The sequence below is a fragment of the Syngnathoides biaculeatus genome, chromosome 10 (assembly GCF_019802595.1).
Source record: "Syngnathoides biaculeatus isolate LvHL_M chromosome 10, ASM1980259v1, whole genome shotgun sequence".
Taxonomy (NCBI): domain Eukaryota; kingdom Metazoa; phylum Chordata; class Actinopteri; order Syngnathiformes; family Syngnathidae; genus Syngnathoides; species Syngnathoides biaculeatus.
Genome location: NC_084649.1, coordinates 8026871 through 8050208, shown reverse-complemented (window position 1 = coordinate 8050208; position 23338 = coordinate 8026871). Strand labels below are relative to the sequence as shown.

Genomic DNA, 23338 nt, shown 5'->3' with positions numbered 1-23338 from the left:
CCTCTCCCAGCTATCTCCAGGTGAGAGGTGGAGTGCACCCTGAACTGGTCCCCAGCCAATAGCAGTCCATTTACATATATATATAATAGACTTTCCAAAGGCTTCTTTCCTCTTTCAATTAATTTCTTAAACAGTTAACGTAAACCTTTGAGATTGTCATCATATCTCTGTAGAGCCAATGTTACGTGATTTGTGCACTCACTGTAGTAGTCTGGCCATTCTGCACTATTTGTACAACTGCTTTTAACCCATACCGGCCACTCATGTGCTTGAAGTATTTTGTGTCTGCACAATTTGCACAATCGACACGAGAGTTCACCACTGTTGACATTTTCCAAATGACTTTGTAGGGACACTATATGAATCTTTACAGAGATGTACACAGTTTTTAATTGATGAAATACTAATCCAATGGTGGGCTAGACCCCTGTTCCCCATTCCTCTTATCATCAAAGCACTTTGGAAAATTGGATTTTCATATCTTTAAAGGAGCAGTTTGTGAATTGCTGTCCTTGATTGACATGATGAGTCCAGCGTGTTCCTCGCTATTCATTGGAAGTCAATTGGGAGAAGCTTTAGCCTTTCGGTAATCTTGAGCAAAACATATACTGTAGGTTGTAAATGGATGGGTGGATCTTTAGCAAGAAACACAATGGAAGAAACTGTTTCACTCATATACATTTTTACTCTGTCAATGTCGCTGCCGTCATTTTTTCAGCATATAGCTTATTTAACAAAGACGGATAAAACAACATCCAGATAAGACACAATGGTAGCGATATTATCTTTGTTTTATCTGTGAATAACAGTGCGCCTGACTTTTGAAAACATCTGTATGTGACCAGGGAGATTCAAATCCAAAAGTCCATGTGCATTTATGATGTGTTGTTGTACTTTGTTTCTGCTTAAACAATATATTGTCAAAAAATGTCAAACGTGTCGTTCACAAGCACTGCTGGCAAAGGTGCTTGGCTCATGTTAGCAGCTTGTTTTTGCAGCAGGGGTGCATGGTTCAGATAAAAATCTCCAATTTATGCAAATTAATTAAATCTCCAACAGGTGCGAAAAATGAATAAATGAACAAATGTTTTCAAGTTGTATTTCATGCTGACTTTCACTCAACTTTGTTTGAAAAAAAGAATGCTTTTTACATTGTGGTGACAGCCTTGAAACTCCATTAAACAAAAGCAGAGACTGAATCATCACTGTACAGTATTTGCAGTGGATAGAACAAGTCCACACACCAGTGTTGAAAGGCTATGTTTTGTCATGTAAAAACAAATATATACAGTAAGTTACAATATGTAATATTTTCATTTTTCATCTTGAATGTTACATATCCAGAGCACAACTAATTTGAAAAAGGAAACATTTTCTCATAAGGGATGTGGGTGTGTTCACAGTTAAACATTCTTAATTAAAAGCATTGACTCTGGACTGTTGACAGTTGTCATTAGGTTGAAGGTTATGTTTCATGCGCTGTGGTCTCAATTTTAAAAACATAGTGCAGGCAGATTTATCACAGTCGACACAACAGATGGCATTTTAATGGTTACACTTTAATATCCTTCTTCAGTAGTTAGAAAATTATGTTCACACGCAACCACTTACAATTTGTATTGTAATTACAAATAGTGGATTGGACTTTTCTCATTATTTCTGTCACTGATCGTAATGCAAGGTGATCCGATGCAGCAGACCTATAAAACACCTGGCATCTTCTAGCGCCAAGTGTTTTGTCATCCCCGCAAATGTTTGCCTTTTTTATTTTAGTCCCCACAACTGACCGCTGGCAACACTGCTTCACTTCTTCTCAACTTGGTGCTTGGCATTACATATTTGACGCTACTTTCTGCTCCTATGCACACTGCTTTGTCTTACTGGAAAATGCCTCACGGCCTGGTACGAGTCCACGAAGAAAAAAAGTCATCCCTGCCTTTGAACCGGAATGAAAGTTTCGGACAATTTTCTTAAATCCTTCTATCCCTTGTTATGATACTCTGTTGTTATAAAATGTTAACAATTACATAATTTGTACGGTGGAGCTGCTGTAAAGCATTGGCCTCACAGTTCTGAGGTCAATCCCGACTCCGCCTATGTGAAGTTTGCATGTTCTCCCACATCCCAAAAACATCAAACATTAATTGGACACTCTAAATTGTCCCTAGGTGTGATTGTGGGTGTGACTATTGTCTGTCTTCATGTGCCCTGCGATAGGCTGGCAACCAGTTCAGGGTGCACCCTGCCATTGACAGCCGGGATTGGCTCCACCACTCCCGTGACCCTCGTGAGGATAAGCGGCAAAGAAAATGGATGGATGAATGGTTTTAGATGCCTTGAACTGAAACAAAAGTTTTTGACAGTTACAGTATCGTAAATTCTTCCACCCTGAGTTACATTTCTTACCTGTTCTAAAATACAGTACTCACAATCACATTTTTATTCTCAAATGTCCCAAACCAGACTTTGAAAGTCAAGGCTCGTGGCTTCTTCACACTGGCAAGCATACAAGTGTGTGTGTGTGCGGGTGTGTGTGCGTGGGTGCATGTTGCCAGGTTAGCACGAATGAGCTCTGAAAATGTTTCCAACTTAAAAATAATGAGATGACCTGTGAAGTCATTTAGTTGAAGTAAAAGTCAAGTTGTTTGGCTACCAAGTCGACAGTCATCTCTTTTTGATGTATGTGGTAGGCAAGTCACAAAACTGGCAACCCGAGTCAAGTCATTTGACTCGAGTCTGCCCATTTCTGATTACAGCTATTTTATGCAGACTATCTCCATTTTCAGGGTCTCAATATTGTTCAGACAATTTACATACTGTAGTTGTTCATATAACTTTCACCTTTTGATGAGAAGCCCTCTCCAGTCGATGGCTTCTTTGAGTCTGGAGCCCAGTTGACGTCACCACATTCTGAGTTTCTTTACTTGAGAATTTTTTCCAGGCCTTCACTGGTGCCAGCTTTTACCTGCTGCATGTTTGTAGTTCTTGCACTCAGTTCATTCAATTTAAATCTTTCAACCAGCCATTCTTAGTAACCGCAGCTGTGCCCCAAGGGTGCATCTGGCGCTGCTCTTGTACCCTTTGATCGTCATGCTCACTCTTCATTGCTGTTTCGTTTGCCCAACGCACCACATTGGGGAGTAAAGTACTCTGCTCCCATCTTCTGGAACTCACTCCTGACCAATTCAAACTTCATTTCCCTCTTATATTTGTTCAGGATACTCCCCATAGTCTTGTTTTTACCTTGACGGTCTTCGTGTCCTTAATTTTTACCTTTTTTTACCTGATCGAATTTATAGTGTCCTTATGTGTTCGAAAAAGTTCCTTCAAATAAAATCCATTATTCTGATTATATTATCCTCTCCAAAAGTATTGAATGGCAAGCTCACATCCTTTTTGGGATTTGGGTGTATATGAGACAAAAGTTGAGAATTCCAGCTTTTATTTCATGATATTCACATCTATCATCATGTGTTAAACAACTCAGAAAAGAGCCTCTTTTGTTTGAAGCCCTCCAGTTTTCAAGTGAGCAATGTTATGCTAACATTCAGCAAGATACTATCCTGTATACAGAAAACTCAAGAGCAAGTCAACAAGCATTGAACTGTCTGGTGGTCAGGTGCTAATTTCAAAGAGAATAGATCAGATGCTAACATGCTTACTGTTATTATGCTAACATTTAGCATGATAGCCACCAAAGCTGAGAAAAGGGCTAATACACATAGATACAGTGAAGAAAATAAGTATTTGACACCCTGCTATATTGCAAGTTCTCTCACTTAGAAATCACGGAGGGGTCTGAAATTTTCATCATAGGTGCATGCCCACTGTGAGAGAGATAATCTAAAAAAAAAAAAAATCCAGAAGTATAAGTATTTGAACACCTGAGAAACCAATGTTATTATTTGGTACAGTAGCCTTTGTTTGCAATTACGGAGGTCAAACATTTCCTGTAGTTGTTCACCAGGTTTGCACACACTGCAGGTTGGATTTTGGCCCACTCCTCCACACAGATCTTCTCTAGGTCAGACAGGTTTCTGGGCTGTCGCTGAGAAACACGGAGTTTCAGCTCCCTCCAAAGATTTTCTATTGGGTTTAGGTCTGGAGACTGGCTAGGCCACGCCAGAACCTTGATATGTTTCTTAAGGAGCCACTCCTTGGTTTTCCTGGCTGTGTGCTTCGGGTCATTGTCATGTTGAAAGACCCAACTACGACCCATCTTCAATGCTCTGACTGAGGGAAAGAGGTTGTTCCCCAAAATCTCACAACACATGACCGCGGTCATCCTCTCCTTAATACAGTGCAGTCGTCCTGTCCCATGTGCAGAAAAACATGCCCAAAGGATGCTTTGCTTGGGGATTGTGTTCTTGGGATGGAACTCATCATTTGTCTTCCTCCAAGCACGGTTAGTGGAATTATGACCAAAAAGTTCCATTTTGGTCTCATCTGACCACAATTCATTCTCCCACGACTCCTCTGTATCATCCATTGGCAAACTTAAGACAGCCCTTCACATGTGCTGGTTTAAGCAGGGGAACCTTCCGTGGCATGCATGATTTCAAACCATGACGTCTTAGTGTATTACCAACAGTCACCTTGGAAACGGTGATCCCAGCTCTTTTCTGGTCATTGACCAAGTCCTGTCGTGTAGTCCTGGGCTGATTCCTCACCTTTCTTAAGATCATTGAGACCCCATGAGGTGATATCTTGCATGAGGCTCCACTCTGATTGAGATTGACCGTCATATTTAGCTTCTTCCATTTTCTAATGATTGCTCCAACACTGGACCTTTTTTCACCAAGCTGCTTGGCAATTTCTCCGTAGCCCTTTCCAGCCATGTGGAGTTGTACAATTTTGTGTCTGGTGTCTTCGGACAGCTCTTTGGTCTTGGCCATGTTACAAGTTAGAGTCTTACCGATTGTATGGGGTGGACAGGTGTCTTTATGCAGGTAACGACCTCACACAGCTGATTCAGGATAATACATGGAGTGGAGGTGGACTTTTAAAGGCGGACGAACAGGTCTTTGAGGGTCAGAATTCTAGCTGATAGGTGTTCAAATACTTATTTGCAGCTGTATCACACAAATCATTAAAAAATCATGCATTGTGATTTCTGGATTTTTCTTTTTAGATGATCTCTCTCACAGTAGACATACACCTACGATGAAAATTTCAGACACCTCCATGATTTTTAAGTGGGAGAACTTGCAATATAGCAGGTTGTTCAAATACATATTTTCTTCACTGTACACATTTGACATTTTACCCATGTTTCAAATGAAATGTGATACATTGCCAACATGAAAACAGTTGGCAATTTATCAACGGTTGGAGTACTATTAGGGATGACAGTCATAGGTCATCAGGGTGAAAAGCAAGGGGCTGAGGACAAAATTGTGGTGATGACACTGGAGATGTTTTTATTCACACATACAGATAATTTTGCTGGTGAGGATGTCCAGAAGCCAATCATATAAAGGCGTGATAAGGCCCAAGTGACCCAGTTTGCATGTTAAATTCTGGGGGATGATCTTGTTGAACGCAGAGGTGAAGTCCAGAAACAGCATCCACACATGGGTGTTTTTATCCTCCATGTGGTCTAGGCTCCGGTGTAAAACAGACAAAATGGTGAAATGACATCTGACCAACTTGTGAGCACAAGTTCTGAGGACCGGGGTTAAACAAAAAAAAAAAAATCAATCATTTCCACAATGTGGGGTGAAAGTCCTCTGCCGGCTACCGTTATTACAATGTAGAACAAGTGAGAATAACGGGAGTTATTTCTATAATGCATAGTTTATATTCAATGGGGTTTTACACATTGTCACCATTATGACATCATGTTAGCACAGGGGAAAAAAAAAGTACTGTAGTTTTGTTCTGAGTGCTACCAAGATGAATCGTTTGATGGATAAGACGTGGGAGATGAGAAATATGAGCACTATTAACACGGACAACTTTGCTCCGCTACTCACTATTCCATTCTTCTCAAAAGCACTAAGTTGTTTTGACGGATGCTTAACGTGGGCTTGTTTTGGTGAGCTATGACTGTTTTTTTGGGTGGCTGCTGCCTCCTCCATTGAGCCCTGCTGGTGGCAGGCGATCCCATGCTCTCTGTGGTAGATGAAGGGGGTGGCAGTGGTGGGGCTCACTGGGGGTGGGGGTTTGTTGTCTGGTTCCAGTACCCCTCCCTTTGAGACTGCTCAGGTTGCTTCAGTTTGGCTTGGACATCCCTGAGACTTGGAGGGTCGATGGTGTCCCACTGTATGGGCCCCCTGCTGGACTTGTCTCCCTCCCACCCCCCAAATTTAATGTGCATACATGCATGTTCATGATGATTCTTCTTCTGCTGCTTTGGTTTTCAACGCTTGTCCTTTGCCCGTTCTTTTCCTCTGCCTGGCCCATAAAACCCTTTCAATAAACATCACAACAATTTAATAAAAGCAGAGGGACTATTTCAAATTCCCCAGTCGCACAGCAAAACTGTTCCAACACAAAGGCATCCAGATCCACCACTCTGAAAGGCCATGCAACTAAAGAGGAAAGGTTCAAAAACAAACAGCAGCAGCAGCAACAAAAAAACAGCAGTTAAGTGGCAGAGCTTCCTTAGTAGCTGGCCTATAATAATGCTGATGAAATGTGTATGTATATAAGTATCTATATGAGCAATGCATGAACAACTTATAATTTTGAAATTGCCTTAACAACCTCCGCTAACTGCTACCTACCATTTAGTGGCAGTGCTTGTGTTGAATCAGGTCTGTTATAAGCAAGAAAAATATGCCAAAGACTCATTGTACTGTACATGCCTTGTATTCACAACAAGCGGTTCAGCTGATTGGAAGAGAACGGAATTGTCACGTTCCCTTTCATGTGGTCCCATAGCACTGGATCAACTGTAGCTCAGTTGATAACTGATGACATTGTTTTCTCCTTTGTTAGGAGGCATCCCATTTATCCTGACTGGTGAACTGTTTGAACAATCGTACAGGCCTGCCGCCTTCATGATTGCAGGCATTGTGAACTGGCTGTCCAACTTTGCAGTTGGCCTCTTGTTCCCATTTATACAGGTAAGCTCACAGCCCTTTTACCACTGTATATACAGTATGTGTCCATTCTTGGTGAGTAGTGTGGAGGTGCTGATTTAAAAAAATTATACTATCATAAAGTTATACGATAATAGACATGAGGAATGGGTTCCGAACATTATTTTGACTGCAGACATTTTAGGATTGGGCATCATTTGCATTTGAGCGACAGTTTCAATATCAAACCTATGAACTAAAAGGCAGGGTGTGTGGAACTCACCCAGTTGACTTAACACCCAGTAATGATTATTTCATCTTAAAGTTACATATAGCATTGTTAAAATAGTTATTTCAACTGTGCTTTGTCTCTCTATATATAGCTTATGTGAGCGAAAATGCGTCCTCTAAACTGGTTGACATTGCACAGAAGGTTGGGTAACACTGATCTAGGAGACCCCACTATAGCTATTGAATGGTGTCCACCAGATTGCATTATAAAAATCATGAGAAAGACTTGAAATTATTCTCAGTGTCAACGCCTACAGGTATGACATGCTAGCATGCACAAGTTGAGGATTGCGCAATGCAGCAGATGAAACTGTCTTCATGTATGTAAATAAAAAAAGAGGGTTTACAACCCTTTCAAAGCCAGGATATGTATTTGTCACACGAATAGAAATGTATCATCACATTTAGATTTATGAAGCCTTAATAAATCCTCACTGCAGGAGTAAATTGACCATAAATATGCAGACTGAAATGCAGATATGTAGAGGGGAAAAAAAGGTTAACAAATACACATGATTGTGAACTTCTCCATCAGTATGGCTCCCTACAGCGACAAGTTCAACCCCTTTTGTTAGCATCATAATTATGACATATAGTTAGGGCTCTGGTTTTATTAAAAGTGCAAATCCAGCACTGCACTTAGTTTAACACGGCCCAGGCCAATGATAATAATAATAATAATGTCCTCAATGAACTGATTTCTATAATTACTAGGATGGTTGGATCCCCATTTTTGAAATAAGTCCACCAAATATGTCCCAGAAGCTCGCACGTCTGCCTCCATGTACCAAGGGATGTTATTTGGTGCCTATGCGCTTGAATGTGATTCAACCAAATGAAGCAGATGAGTGGCCAAACAGTCTTATGACACTTGGTTCAAAGATCCAGAAAATCATGTGATCACTGTGAAAGAGGCCTTGCACGTCACAACAATGTCAAACGAGATGGGGGCTGTCTACAGCTCATTTAAAAGCCCTTCTAATGTTTCTGAATTATTCACCAAAATGAAGACTTTTTGAGACAGGTTTAAAGCATTGCTGATTTGGGGCATCACAATAATTTTCAACAAACAAGCCAGGAGGAAAAAAAATCTTGCATTACAAACATTTCTATAGTTATGCACGCTGTGAGATACTGTTGTCTTGCAGTTTGTAGACTGGTCGTAGTGCACTCAGCTCTCTTTCTACTAAGAGAGTGGCAGCCTGTGTTTGAGTACGTATAGGGTTGGGCTGCTTGGGACCACCACTGAAAGCTGTACAAATGGCTTTTTGGCTTTATCGCTTACATATGCAGCAAAAACACTTCTTTGATGGTGTGTGCCAGTCACGACATGCACTGTTTAAAAAAAACATAGCAGTTGTTCATCATCACCCATTTGCCTCAAATTCAGTTGCCATTGACAATAACAGTCAGTGTACCTGTTTCACAAGCATTTTCCTCCCACGTTAGCTTTCAAAAGGCTATGAGGTCAACTCTGTCAAAAGAGTGGGGAAAAGCTGTGGATGAATGTACAAAGAGTATGATAAAAATAGATGTGCTGTTATTTAACTTGTAAAAGTAAAATAAAGCCAAATTATCCTTGCATGGGCACGCTCTGGTAGAGAAACTGACCAAGGCATAAGGCATGCATCCATATACAGTGAAGAAAATAAATATTTGAATACCCTGCTATATTGCAAGTTCTCCCACTTGGAAATCATGGAGGGGTCTGAAATTTTCATCGTAGGTGCATGTCCATTGTGAAAGAGATAATCTAAAAAGAAAAATCCAGAAATCCCAATGTATGATTTTTTTTACAATTTCTTTGTGTGATACAGCTGCAAATAAGTATTTGAACACCTGTATATTAGCTAGAATTCTGACCCTCAAAGACCTGTTAGTCCGCCTTTAAAAGTCCACCTGCACTCCATGAATTATCCTGAATCAGATGCACCTGTGTGAGGTCGTTAGGTGCATAAAGACAACATGGTCAAGACCAAACAGCTGTCCAAAGACACCAGCGACAAAAATGTACAACTCCACATGGTTGGAAATGGCTACGGAGCAATTGCCAAGCAGCTTGGTGAAAAAAGGTCCACTGTTAGAGCGATCATTAGAAAAATGGAAGAAGCTAAACATGACTGTCAATCTCAATCGGAGTGGAGCCCCATGCAAGATATCACCTCGTGGGGTCTCATTGATCCTTAGAAAGGTGAGGAATCAGCCCAGGACTAAAAAGAACTGGGACCACCGTTTCCAAGGTGACTGTTGGTAATACACTAAGATGTCATGGTTTGAAATCATGCATGGCACAAAAGGTTCCTCTGCTTAAACCAGCACATGTCAAGGCCCGTCTTAAGTTTGCCAATGGTCATTTGGATGATACAGAGGAGTGATGGGAGAAAGTTTTTTGTCATAATTCCACTGACCGTGTGTGGAGGAAGACGAATGATGAGTTCCATCCTAAGAACACCACCCCTACTGTGAAGCATGGAAGTGGTAGCATCATGCTTTGGGGGTGTTTATCTGCATATGGGAGAGGACGACTGCACTATATTAAGGAGAGGATGACCGCAGCCATGTATTGTGAGATTTTGGGGAACAACCTCTTTCCCTCAGTCAGAGCATTGAAGATGGGTTGTAGTTGGGTCTTTCAACATGACAATGACTTGAAGCACACAGCCAGGAAAACCAAGGAGTCGCTCCGTAAGAAACATATCAAGGTTCTGGCGTGGCCTAGCCAGTCTGCAGACCTAAAGCCAATGGGAAATCTTTGAAGGGAGCTGAAACTCCATATTTCTCAGCAACAGCCCAGAAACTGTCTGCGGCAAAGGCCAAAATCCCTCCTGCAGTGTGTGCAAACCTGGTGAACAACTACAGGAAATGTTTGACCTCTGTAATTGCAAACAAAGGCTACTGTACCAAATATTAACATTGGTTTTCTGAAGTATTCAAATACTTATTTGCAGCTATATCATGTAAAAAATCATACATTGTGATTTCTGAATTTTTCTTTTTTGATGGCGTAATTGGAAACCTATCCATTGATCAGCTCAGGGTTAGTGTCTATTTCACACGAAAGTACATACTTCTTCAGTTCCTTTAATTTTCCTTTTTTTAACATACTTTTTACATTGTGTTTTGACCAATATACCACAGGTGGATAAAATTGTCTTTATAACAGCAAGAAAATCTTGCTTCTCTTGTTTTAAATGAATGCATTATATTTTTTGATACTCATAATAAATACCAAGTTTAAATGGTGGTCCGCAGTGGTGTGTGGGTAATTCGGCAAAAAATGTGTCATCAGTGAAAACAACCCATTAGACAGGCATTTAAGTTGGAGTTTTTGTCACTGGCATTTTCCAGTTCGTTGCTTTGTGTTAGTGAGTATTCTTCACCACGTCCCGTTTTACTCCGATACTTAGATTCATAGTCATCGAACCCTGTTTCTCGTTTTTTGGATCCCGCTTTTTTGGACTGTGTAATTGTGCATCTCTTTAGTTAAAAATAAAACCCACTGAACATTATGCCTTTGCTTGGGAGTTCTGCATTCGGGTTCGCCTCCGCACCGCTGAGATGTGACATCATGTCTGTTTATTCTCAATTTGGAAGAAAATCGAGAGAATAACTGAAAACGTACTATGTATCGGTTTTGAAAGAGCAGTAAACTAAGCCCCCCCTTGATAATTGTCTTTGAAGGTGCAAAATATTTGATGAGCCCCCTAGTTTTCTTTGAAAGGTTCACTTGTTTGTCAAATTTGCTTTGATAAATAATAGTGGATTGTAAAATATATTCAATATTTAAAGAGCAGATGTAAAATGTACATATAAATTACATATAAGTACTGCATACCGTACATACTGTTGCAATAACTCTTAGACCCAGTTTCTAAAATCTCCCACACAACTTGATAAGCTACATTCTACCCTGCAGCCACTCCGAGGACGCCTGACATATGTCAAGTGGGACCCTAAATTAGTTAGCAGGTCCCCTTGAAATGTTGGTTTATAGTTACCAAAAAGTCCTTTTCTTCATTTGAACTGACAGCAGCCAAAAGGAGCCTCTCTCCACAGAGACCAAGCTGGGATGCAAACACAGCAATGAACTATTTGCTAAATAAACATGCACGGTGTTTGAAAACACTGCAACCCGTGGGGTTCCTTTCAGGGTTTTAACTGCGATCCAGTCCTCTGTCCTCTGGGACACATCTCCTGGGTCTTGTCACGACCCATCGGAACGGAGGTAGGACCCAAATGCAGGAGTCGGGAGACGCAGGTGTAATTCGGGAAAAACGTTTATTATTCCAAGGTCGGGGATTGGGCAGGGAGTCAGGTGCAGCAGCGGTAGTCGGGACGTCGGGCGTAGAGAGCAGGTCAGCGGGCAGGCAGGAGTCGGTACACGGGAGAACGATCAAAACAGGCAGGAGTATCAAGGGACCCCAACCAAACGCGAAGCGTCCGGGTGGACAGGTCAGGAGGACAACCCGGACCCCAAGGACCAGGATCCCCATGGGGCGATTCGGGTGGACGGCCTCGGTGAGGAACCAAACGTAGCGGGAACCATAACAAGGCATGCAACAGCTCCAGACGAAGGCATCCCCGGTCGGGGGCCGGTCGCCGATGAAGCAGAAGCATTGGGCGACCGCGGACTGAACCCCCCCAGGTGGCACACCACTGCGTTGTTGCTCCCTTGATGTTCGCCTTGGCACTACTGCATCATTGGCAACAGCGTGGAGCAACAGGGATGATAAGGTCAGCCTCCCCCTCTTAACTGGAGTAAAATAGCTCGTCTAATCTTTATCTGAATTCCCTCCATCCTCGGAACTCAAGCCCTCTGCACTACGTTTCTGAATCCTGTTCTTTTGGAAAACACATGTTGCGGACGCTCTGGCAGGCTCATCCTCAATCGCCAATTCCACCCTTCTGCTTCGATGTTCGCCCGGAAGCCATTCGCCACCGCGATGTGAGTGTGACGCGGTAGTGAATCTGCTGCCAGCCGCGATGTGAGCTCGGCTGGGGGAGGAGTTGATGGATGCCGTGACATAAGAATTGGTCAGCAGCGCGTCTGTCAAAACTGCGATGTGAGCATGGCAAGTCGGCGGATCTGTTTCCACTGTCACGTGAACTTGCTGTGTATTCGTTGATACAGCAACGTGGGAATGGCGCGGGGGTGGATCCATTCCCACAGCGACGTGGGAATGGCGAGGTAGCGGATCCGTTCCCACTGCAACGTGCGCTCGGCTTGGTAGCGGATCAGTTCCCACTGCCGTGTGAGCATAAGTCAGTAACGAGTCCGTCGAAACTGCAACGTGGGCGTGTCTCGGCAGCAGATCCGTTGTGACAGCGATATGAGCCTTGCTTGGTAGCGGATCTGTAGCCACTGCAGCGTGAACCTGAGTCAGCAGTGAATCAGTAGCAGTCGCGACGTCAGCGTAGCTAGGCTGGTTCTCTAATCCTTGCCGGACCTGCGCCGTGAGGACCGCCAGTTCGGCGCTCTGCCACTCTATCCCCGCCCGCATTTCGCGGTAGAACACCTCGTGATTTGGCGGCCCTCCTTCCTCAGGGCTGAAAGCTTCGCCACCAGCTGCGGGTCTGCTGGTTTCACCGTTGCCGGCGAGGAGGGGGAGGAGGAGGATGGTGTCTTTCTGGCCGCCACACGGAGGACCCGGGTAGATGGTCAAGCAGGTTCCCACAAACGGATTGGTGGACTCAGACCTACCGGGTGCAGACGCTCGGGAGTTGGAAACGCGGGGTGGTGAAGCGAACTGACTGGGATTAAAGATCGGGCGAAGAGATTCATCGTCGAAATAATCCCATTCGTAGTCAGGTAGCCGGTCATATAAATCCCGGTCCTCCTCGTAGTCCGAAAAATCAGAGTCCAAAAGAATGTGAGGTGCTGGACGGGTCGTGGTCGGGATGTATTCATAGCTGCCGGCGGAGCGTGTGACACGTACGCGGAGAACGTCATGGAGCCTACCTGGATCGGACAGGCTTGGTCCTCCGGCAGTCGGCCTACCTTGCGCCGATCCCGGCGACTCTGTGTCTTTTCTGGTGAGTCCTATTTTGCCCAGATCGTTCTGTCACGACCCTTCGGAACGGAGGTAGGACCCAAATGCAGGAGTTGGGAGACGCAGGTGCAATACGGGAAAAACGTTCATTATTCCAATCGGGCAGGCAGTCAGGTGCAGCAGCGGTAGTCGGGACGTTGGGCGTAGAGAGCAGGTCAGCGGGCAGGCAGGAGTCGGTACACGGGAGAACGATCAAAGCAGGCAGGAGTATCAAGGGAGTCAGGCTTACGGGGTCGGTCGGAGAACAGGCGGTGGTTGGTACACACGGGTTGTCGAGATTAGAAGATTAGTGCCTGATAATTTTCGGAAAATTACTTGCTTCACACAAAATCCCAATTTTATTCTTATTTTATTTTTTATTCTCTCTCTCTCTCTCTCTCTCTCTCTCTCTCCTCTCTCTCTCTCTCTCTCTCTCTCTCTCTCTGTCTCTCACATGCCGATTGACCACATTAAATCCTCACATTTTCAACTTTAGCCCAGCTACACCGTTTTCTGTTTCCCCGTTCATACGGCCATTTTTCCTTTCTCTCACCATTATTCACATTTCCTTTTTGTACTCCTTTGTGTGTTTCCCAATGAAGTAGAATAAAAACTGAACTGTGCAGTCCCAACGTATTCCAATTAAACTTGACGTTATTATCTTTCAAAATTTACAATTGTAAGGATGTCAACTTTCACGTGAAATAGTACCCAAAGCAATATTTTGCCCTGACCGGAGCTTTACCACGTGAAAGGGGGCTCTGCGCAGTCCAGTTTTTATTCTACGTCATTGGTTGTGCTGCATACTGTATTGTGTAACACAGGCCTTGCTTTTAAATATTTATTTCTTAAATAAATTATTTTATCCAAATGCTAGTATACACTGTATTATATATTTTAAAATATATGATTATTTTTTGGGGGAAACGACTCAAAATGACTTGTAAGTCAAAGTGTAAGACTCCAACTTCGAACTGTGATAGGATGCCACCTGTGCAACAAGTCCACTGTTTCAATTTTTCCCATTCCTAAATATTCCATAGTCAGCTGTGAGCTCTGTACAGTATTCTAAAAGTGTAGAAGCATTTTGAAGTGACAGAAAGGAGGCCACGTAAACTGATGCCTCGGGGTCATTGGACGTTGAGGCGCATCATGGGAACAGGTCCGCAACTTTCTGCCCAGTCATTTGCTACAAACCTCCAAGGTTTGAATTGAATACTATTTCATATATCAGCTCTTTGGGAAATATATGCATGAGGGAATCTATTGGGTCTCCTCTCTCAGTATTCACTTTCTCAAGTCTCCCTCAAAACTCATTGTCATTAATTTTCCAGATGTATCTGCTTTTATTGTCTTTTTGACCTTTGTCAGATAGGACATCCTCAGCTCTGTCAGCTTTTTCCAGACCTCATCTTCCTTGGCATCCTCTTCTCTTTCAGCATCCTCAGTTTTACCGTCACTACTGCTGACATTTGCTAATTTGATTTTTTTTTTTCTTGTATCCATTCCTCATCCATCCCACTGGCTTCATCCTCGCTTGAATCTGATGGCATTTTCTTGATTAACTTGTCGGCTTTGCGAGCATGTTCTGCACTTCACCTCTCATTATAGGAAAATATCCACTAAATATTGCTATTAAAACAAAATGCATCGATTTGCAGCTAAAAGGTTATTGCAGATGAAGTATTTTCAAAAAATAAAGTTACAGAAATACTCAACGTGTGATGTCCAAATTATTGCACACACGATTAACCACAATTTTCTAAAATCTCAAAATCACAAAAGTATTTTAACAATTAAATTACTCCTTAGTTGTTGCTTGATGCTCTCATTGTTTTTTTCACCTGCAAGTGTGTCCACAAAAGAAGGCAAGGACATATATTGTTCTAAAAGGCACCATCTTGTCTTTGAGACAAAAATACACTTCCAAAAGCTGATCAGCAGATAGCGGTGTATGGCCTGAGACACACGTGTCCGGTGTAGTGACTGATGTACAACTGTGACTTTAATACTAATTCATAGAGGAGAAAATGCCCTTTGAATAGCTGTGCACCCTAGTGACCTGTATGCACAAAAGGGCTAGAGCAGTGGAGACTCGATCTCTGGAGTGGCTAATCAGCTTCTTCATAGGTCAATCTGTTGAACAAGTCCGAGTTTGGAGGTTACCGGGAGAATGGTACTTGGTTGATTGCATTATGCAAAGTGTAGTTTGTTGGAGGGGGGAATTATAATGCAAGGTTGTTTTTCAGGAGCTGGACTTGGCCCCTTAGTTCCACTCAAAGCCGCTTTCAATGTTTCACCATACTAAGACATTTTGGACAGTTCCATGATCCCAAAAATTTGGAGCTGGCCCCTTCCTCTTCCAACATGACTGTGCACAAGAAGAGCAAGAGTCCCCAAAATATGGATGAAACAGTCTGGTGTGAATGAACTCGAATGGCCTGCACAAAGTCAGGCCTTCTTCTTGACGACTGGATTGCATATCTCCTTCACAGTTCTGAGAATTCGGATTCCATTCCAGCCATGCCTGAGTGAAGTTTGCATGTTCTCCCCGTGCATATGTGGGTTTTCCCCAGAAACTCCAGTTTCCTTCCACATCACAAAAACATGCATCGTTGGTGAAATGAAGACTTGAAATTGCCCAAAGGTGTCAATGTGAGCATGAATGGTTGTTTATATGTGCCCTACAATTGACTGACAACCAGTTCAGGGTGTATCCCACCTCCTGCCCAAATATAGCTGGGATGGGCTCCATCACCCCTGCGATTTGAGTGAGGATGAGAGCTACAGAAAATAGATAAATTAATTTTACCCTTCAAACTTTGCTATCATCAAATAAAATTTCAATTTGCACTAATTTACTGCCTTTCTGACCTTTGGCATTCTAGCTGTCAATTTGGTTTAAGCACTGAAATGCGAAAACTATTTAAGCAATTCTTCATTAACCACCTTCCACAAGTTACATTGTATTGATGAGCACTTCTATCCATCCAGCCATTATCCAAGCCGCTCATCCTCACAAGGGTTGCAGGAGCTAGAGCCTATCCCAGCTAACTTCGGGGAGGAGGTGAGATACACCCTGAACTGGTTGCCAGCCAATTGCAGTTGATGGGCACTTCTTACATACTGTAAGGTTAAGCTGCTCCTGCAGAAGCTCAATCTGGTGAACTGCACTGGTCTCTCCTTAGGCAGAGTAACCACTGAGTACTTCGTCCTAAAGTAATTTTTGCTAAGCTGTAAAGTAAGCGTTTTTTTCTCTTTTTCCTTGTGACGACTAATTATTTACTGTGGGCACAACCCACTCACAATATAAATTAATTATAGATATGTGGATAGTCACTGCTGTTTGTTCACAAACTTTTGAGATTTGTGTGTGATAGAAACTGAAAAGCAACTGTTCTTAACAAATATACTAGTACACAAGGATAAGGCAACAAGCGCTGTAAGCAAGTTACCAAAATACAAACAAACAAACAATACAACTAAGCCCTGTTAATAATGTATTTTTATTTGATGTACCTTGCCTCCCTCTTCATATTTTTCAAACCTAGTAACTGAATAATTAAAAAAAAAAAAACTTACGGCGGAAAGCTGTACAAACCAAGAGTAAGGTTTACGATGTTTTTTTTTAATGTTTTTATTTTTTTTTTATTTGAACAATAAAAAGAGTCCCATCAACATTTATTTTACTTTACCATGTTGGTCAGAAATTATTTTTTTAGTAAAAGTTAGGTTTATAAAATAAGTCTAATTTTATAAACCTAACTAAAAGGCAAGCGGAAAATCCATACCCCTATTTAAACCACAAGAATATGAAATGTTTTTTAAGGTTGACATTTATTTGCATACCAGTGAGATGAGCTGCTCAAAAGAAATAAGTTCAGTCCTTCTTTCCCACAGCGTGATGAGTCTAATTAAACTTCTATTAGCACAAGAATGGTTAATACAAAATTTACCAGCAGCCTTGTTAACATCCAAAATAAGATTGAATGACTTTATTGGCCTTCTAGCTAGAGCAAAACTAACCTTACATAAGTGACAAACACAAAGCAAGGGACTGCATGTAATTAAAGAAGTTTATTGCTCTCTTTGTGCTGGTGGCAGGAAAGGACTGAAGGGAAAAAGAGCCCATTGTTTTAATATAGTAGTACCGGACTGAGTCTGCATCACAACTTAGCATACCAGTATGATATACAGTAGAATGGAGGGAATTTGAAAAACAAAAAACATGCATAGATGCATCATTTGCATGTGAGACATTGGCTGCTGTTGAAACAAGGCAGATTGGATTTGAGCTAGAATTACATACATTGCTTGAAGTGGAATTACATCAATGTGTAATCAATTGATTAGTCTCATTAGTTAGAAATGTGGTAGCAGTTTAAGCCCCAAAAGACATGTATTCTTATAATAATTATAGCATGTGAAATTTGATCCATGATTGAATGAATACAAATGTACTATTTATAAAATCATCAAATTGTTAAATCAGAAGGTGACCATGAATAAGCATCGTTTTTTCAAAGTTGGGTTCAATGTCATTGGCCACATCTGGGCCTGATTACTGCCAGATTTCAGAATCAATATCTTTATTTTCCAATTATGTCAAATGCACACAAGGAGTTTGTCTCAGCTGCTTGGAGCTGCTCTAATCCTACAACAGGCAGTAAATTGACAAAGAATACGTTTGTGAAAAAGACACTGAAAAAAAAAATCTGACCAATCAATGCTTGTCAGCAATCTGGTAATTCAATCACTTAATAGGTACATGCCATGTAAAGTTAAGTAAGATGCAAGAAGAAACCCATCATGCCACAATCCATGAAAATTAAGAACAAATGACAAATGACAGGCGGGACGGTGGAGCAACTGGAAAGCGTCAATCGCAGCCCCGCCTGTGTGGAGTTTGCATGTTCTCCACGTGCCTGGGTGGGTTTTGTCAGGGCACTCTGGTTTCCTCCAACATCCCAAAAAGAAGTAACAATAATTGGACACTCTACATTGCTCCTGCGTGTGATTCTGAGTGCGGCTGTTTGTCTTGATGTGCCCCGCGATTGGCTGGCAACAAGATCAGGGTGTACCCCGACTCCAGCCCGATGATAGCTGGGATAGGCTCCAGTACTCCCATGACCCTTGTGAGGATAAGTGGGTGAGAAAATGGATGGATAGATGGATGGATGAAAAATGACAAAGTCAGTCATTATCAGTCTGGAAAATGTCAAAAGGCCAGGTTGACCTTTACCCATCAGTTGGTGCCTTTCAAACTCAAGCCAGCTCTTTTTGCACAGTTTTGCTGTGCAGGGGGTAGAAATACTCCCTCTATTTATTATTTAAATGGCTTTATTTGTTTTAATGTTGACTGAATATTCAGTTGGACGGAAAACGGATGGACAAGCGGAATAGGACTGCGAACTACAGCAGAACAATAGTCAATCTCGATATTTGATCACAAGTAACGTTACAACTGCCATTTTTCAATTATATTCTTATTTGTGAATGGAAAGGAGACACCAGATGAGAACATGCAAATAACCAATAGAGCAAGATGAGAGAGGAGAGAAAAGGTCCATTCCGTACATCCTTCTGCGCTTCCCTCCTCTTCTTCTCCTTTGGCATTGTGCCCCTGCAGCCACACAACAGGTGCCCAGTTGTCAGGGCGCCTCGGAGGGGCCAGCGGACCACCCTGGGTCCCTCGCTGTGAGACGTGTCCTGTTCACAGGGTTGCTCTCGGGTGGATCCCTGGTCCTGGTCCTGTCCCCGAGTAATTGGGTGCGGTCCTTAACCTCTGTGTTGAGGACACAGCAATTATAGGACATTTATGTCAGTCTTTGTGCATGGACAAGGGTGTGAATGCACTTGCATGTGTCCGCAGGCACGCACTCTTATTATATTGTGACATATAATTCACATATACACATAGTGCTTATGAATCCCCCAATTTATATTCTTGTTCTATAGACTTCTATAATTCACTTAGTCAATCCCACCACATTTTAGTTGGATATCCAGGTTCACTATCCTTGTCTTGCATAATTCTTCTCCTGTCCTTTTCCTGTCCTACTTTGTCCTTTTCTTCCTTCACAGGGTGTAGCGCTACAGTCTCATGGAACATCCATATTGAATATTTATTTTTGTAGATACAGTATGTAATGATTTACTTTTCTCACTGTCTTAGATCTTGGTCTTTGTCTCTCTTCCCCCTCTAGAAATTCTGTTCTGTTTGACTGATAGATTCTGCTCCACAATAAACTTCAATTAAAATATAAAAAAAACACCACTGTGACACAGTAAAACTTTTCTGGCATAAAGGGGATGCAGATTTTGCATTCTGCGTGATCTAACAGCCGAACAGGATAAAAAAAAAAATATTAGTTGTCGAAGCACAAGCAATTAAAGCCTATAGCGTGTCTATGGAATTTATGAGAGAATGAACATCATATCACATGCACGTTAGTCAGCAAGTGTATGGAGTTGCTTAGCCGGCATATTAATGAAGGTTGGATACCGCTTATCCATGTTCACTGGGGTCATGGGCATGCCGGACCCTATCCCAGCTATCTTCAGGCCTGAGGCGGGATACACCATGAACTGGTTGCCAGCCAATGGCAGGGCACATATAGATAATATTTCAAAGTCACAGTCACACCGACAGGCAATTTAGAGTCATGCATGCTATGCCATGCATGATTTTGGGATGTGGGAGGGAACTGGAGTACACAGAGAAAACCCACACAGCCATGGGGTGAAACATGCACTCCAAACAGGTGAGCCAGAATCCAGGTCCTTAGAACTGTGAGGCAGATGTTAAACAGCACTGCGCACTCTGCATCCATCATTGGTTCCGCCATGGTCAACAGGCTCTGACGTGTGGTCAGGGAAAAATGCATGATAAACAAACATACATTGTTATGGAAAATGATGTGATAAATATATAATAATTAATTATGAAGGTTAAGCTGAAACACATATACCGGTGAAAAGTTACTTCTTTGGGACCGCCTGCACGGTTTTGACACCCAACAGTGCAACAAAAAAGCTAAACTTAACGTATTCCAATTAAATTCGACGTTATTATGTTTCACAATGTACAATTGTAAGGATGTCAAAAGATGTCATCTTTCACGTGAAATAGTACCCAAAGCAATGTTTTGCCCTGACCGGGAATTGACCACGTGAAAGGGGCCTGTGCGCAGTCCAGTTTTTATTCTACATAATTGGTTGTGCTGCATACTGTATCTTGAATTTTGAAGCCGTGTCCCAAAGAAATTGTTGAACTGTTGCTGTAATTGGGACGTTAATCCTCAACGTTTGTGAATGATAAGGATTAACCTAATATTGATCATGGCTGTTTATGTTACCCATAGTTTGTTGAATGTGTATCTTATCTAACTTTCATTCTACATGTACTGTATGTTTTTTTTTTCTTGAAACCCGGATTGTGGGTTGTGTGTGATAGAGGGACATCCCTTGTCAGTTATGCTGTATGCTAATAATAATAATAATAATAATAAGTGTTATCTGGCCTACTTTTTTTCTGAAAGGCAAATGAGCGCCTGTTTGCCTTGTATAACATATTAGCACCACAATGAATAGAAACATTGACTTGACAGTGTTGGCTTTAATTCAAGTTTACACTAATTTTTTTGCTCATCCATTCTTTGAACTACTTATCCTCACTGTGGTCATGGGGTGCATCCAGGACTGTTCACCAGTCAATCACAAGGCACCTAAAAAAAATATTATTATTATTAATATTACATTTGCACGTTACATTTTGGAGTCTTCAATTAACCTAAGAGGTATGTTTTTGAAATGTGGGAGCAAACAAAAGGACATGGAGAAGAGTCATGCAGGCACGTGGAGAGCATAGAAACACCATATAAGAAATATATGAAGTTGGGACCTCAGAGCGGTGAAGTGGATGTGCTAAGCAGTGGACATTCACCACCACTCCAAACCTCCCATAGAACAATATCTAAATTTGAACAAATTCTGCTTAATAGAGCAGGCCAAGATGAGTCCACAATGATCACCAGTTATCAGGTTCAGGGGAAAATCCTTTTTGTTTACTAAGAGCCAGAGATGTTCAATCCTCATTTAAGATACTGTAGATATGCAAGTTTTCTTCATGATATTAAAAATCTAAGTTTGATAAATCAGGAAATCAACAATTGTTTATTCAAGGCACTGTACACTCAATTATGAACAGTCTTACATGAACAGCCTGCTTATTCACTGAACAGCCAAGGAATGGTAGTTGTGCCATGATCTTTGGCAGTGCCAAATAATGTGATTTTACCTCTGTCTCTGTTTTTTTTTGCAGTCTTTTTATATTGCCTGGAAATGTACACCAAAGTAGAATCTCAGAAAATTCACAAGGGCTAGAAAAGTGTTCTTGTCGTCGTTGCTAAGCCACAAGAGCTGCTCTTCATGAAACGACGCGGGTAGCGAGACATGTACACTGTTAAACACATTTGAAGTCCAGCTGGACCTTTTAGAGGGCTCACTTCCGACCTCTTAGTGGGCTAATTTCAGGTAGAGGAGGCATGGATGCTTTATTCATCCACAAGGGAAATTATACTATTCCAGTCTCTCCAATAAAAACACAACACAAAGCAAAGCAAGCATGCTGAATTACTTTTGATTAAGTACCAAAGTTACCTAAATTATTTGAGAGGATACTGAAAATGTTAAACATCACTAAGGAGTACAGAAAATGAATGGATGGACTTATACACGTGTGTGTTTTTTTTTAAATACAGTAATACAATAAAACCAAAGTTGGAATTCCAGTCCTGTCAAAAGGTCTGGAAGAAAATTCATGGTCATTAATGTGCAAATTGTTGACAGTATAGAGTTAAGGGAATATGATATTCCTTTTTCCCTCCCATAGTGGAACTAAAAAGCCACATGGCCTGGGGGAGGAAGGATCTCCTCAGTCTGTCAGTGGGGCAGGACAATGACAGCAGCCCTTCAACTGAAGCTGCTCCTCTGCCTCGAGACGGTGCTGGGAAGTGGATCTTTTAAATTATTCGGTCGCGTTTTACCACTTGACAATTGAATAGCTTGATAAAGTCTTCTCAAATCAAAACAAAAATAGTGGCAAAGAAGTTACTATTTATTGATGGATTATTGCTCAATGTCCTCATCCTATTGTCCATGTGCTATATATTATTTTCTTGCAGGCAAAAAGGTAAAGGCTGTTGTCCACCAGAATCAGAATCATTGTGTTGTCACGTCTCAGTGTAAGTCTGGTCTGTTGGTTCAAAGTCTTCTCCCGAGATGTCAGATAGGTCCCTGTCTGCACTGGTGGAGCTGTGTATTGTTTTAGATTCTCCCACAAATGCACAGTGTTGGACATTTGAGTCAGAGAGGTTAGTCACGTACATCTGCTTGTCCTAAGGAGTTCTTAGAAACATACTAATTGCACCACAGGTAGAAATGGGGTTTATTTCTATCACTTATAAACAAGTATCCAGCCATCACTAAAAGGGAGATTATTGTCAAATTGACATCTGAGGAATTATTACTTTACAAGTTTCTTTGCTGACTGACGTCTGACTTTAGTGTGGGCAGCTTGGGTTCAGTTCCCACTCAGTGACAGGATGAATGTGAGAGCGAATGGTAGTCCAGGTTGATTTGTGCCCTGCGACTGACTGGTGACCAGTTCAAAGTGTAGTCCACCTTTCGCCTGAAGTCACCCGTCATAGGCTTCAGTGCCCCATGACCCTAACCAGGATAAGCGGTTTTGAGAATGGATGAATATTCCACCTGTGTAAAATGGAATGAAATTCTGTTCAGATTTGTTCTCTTTGTTCCTAATGTGGAGTTTAGATTCATTCTGTTTGGGCTTCTAAACCGATTGCAATCAGAATAGAAGGCTCCTTGTAAAGCCTCCTCGTGATTTATCTGATATGACTGCTGAAAGTCAGGTTGGAATCTATCAAGGTTTCAGACTGTCTGTGGTTTTGAAAGAGAGTGACTTTATGTAAT

At 41.9% G+C, this 23338-nt stretch overlaps 1 protein-coding gene across 9 annotated transcripts in view; it reads left to right on the top strand.

Moving 5' to 3' along the window:
• The window catches only part of slc2a9l2 (solute carrier family 2 member 9, like 2), a 112377-nt gene that overhangs the window by 75834 nt on the left and 13205 nt on the right, over window positions 1-23338 (top strand). For 7 of the 9 annotated variants that reach the window (XM_061832686.1, XM_061832688.1, XM_061832683.1 and 4 more), the window contains exon 12: window positions 6943-7070. In XM_061832686.1, coding sequence (XP_061688670.1) covers window positions 6943-7070 — 128 coding nt within the window. Of the gene's footprint in view, window positions 1-6942; window positions 7071-15594; window positions 15690-22238; window positions 22333-23338 lie in introns of those variants that run through there. The other 2 variants (XM_061832692.1, XM_061832690.1) reach the window with 2 other exon arrangements.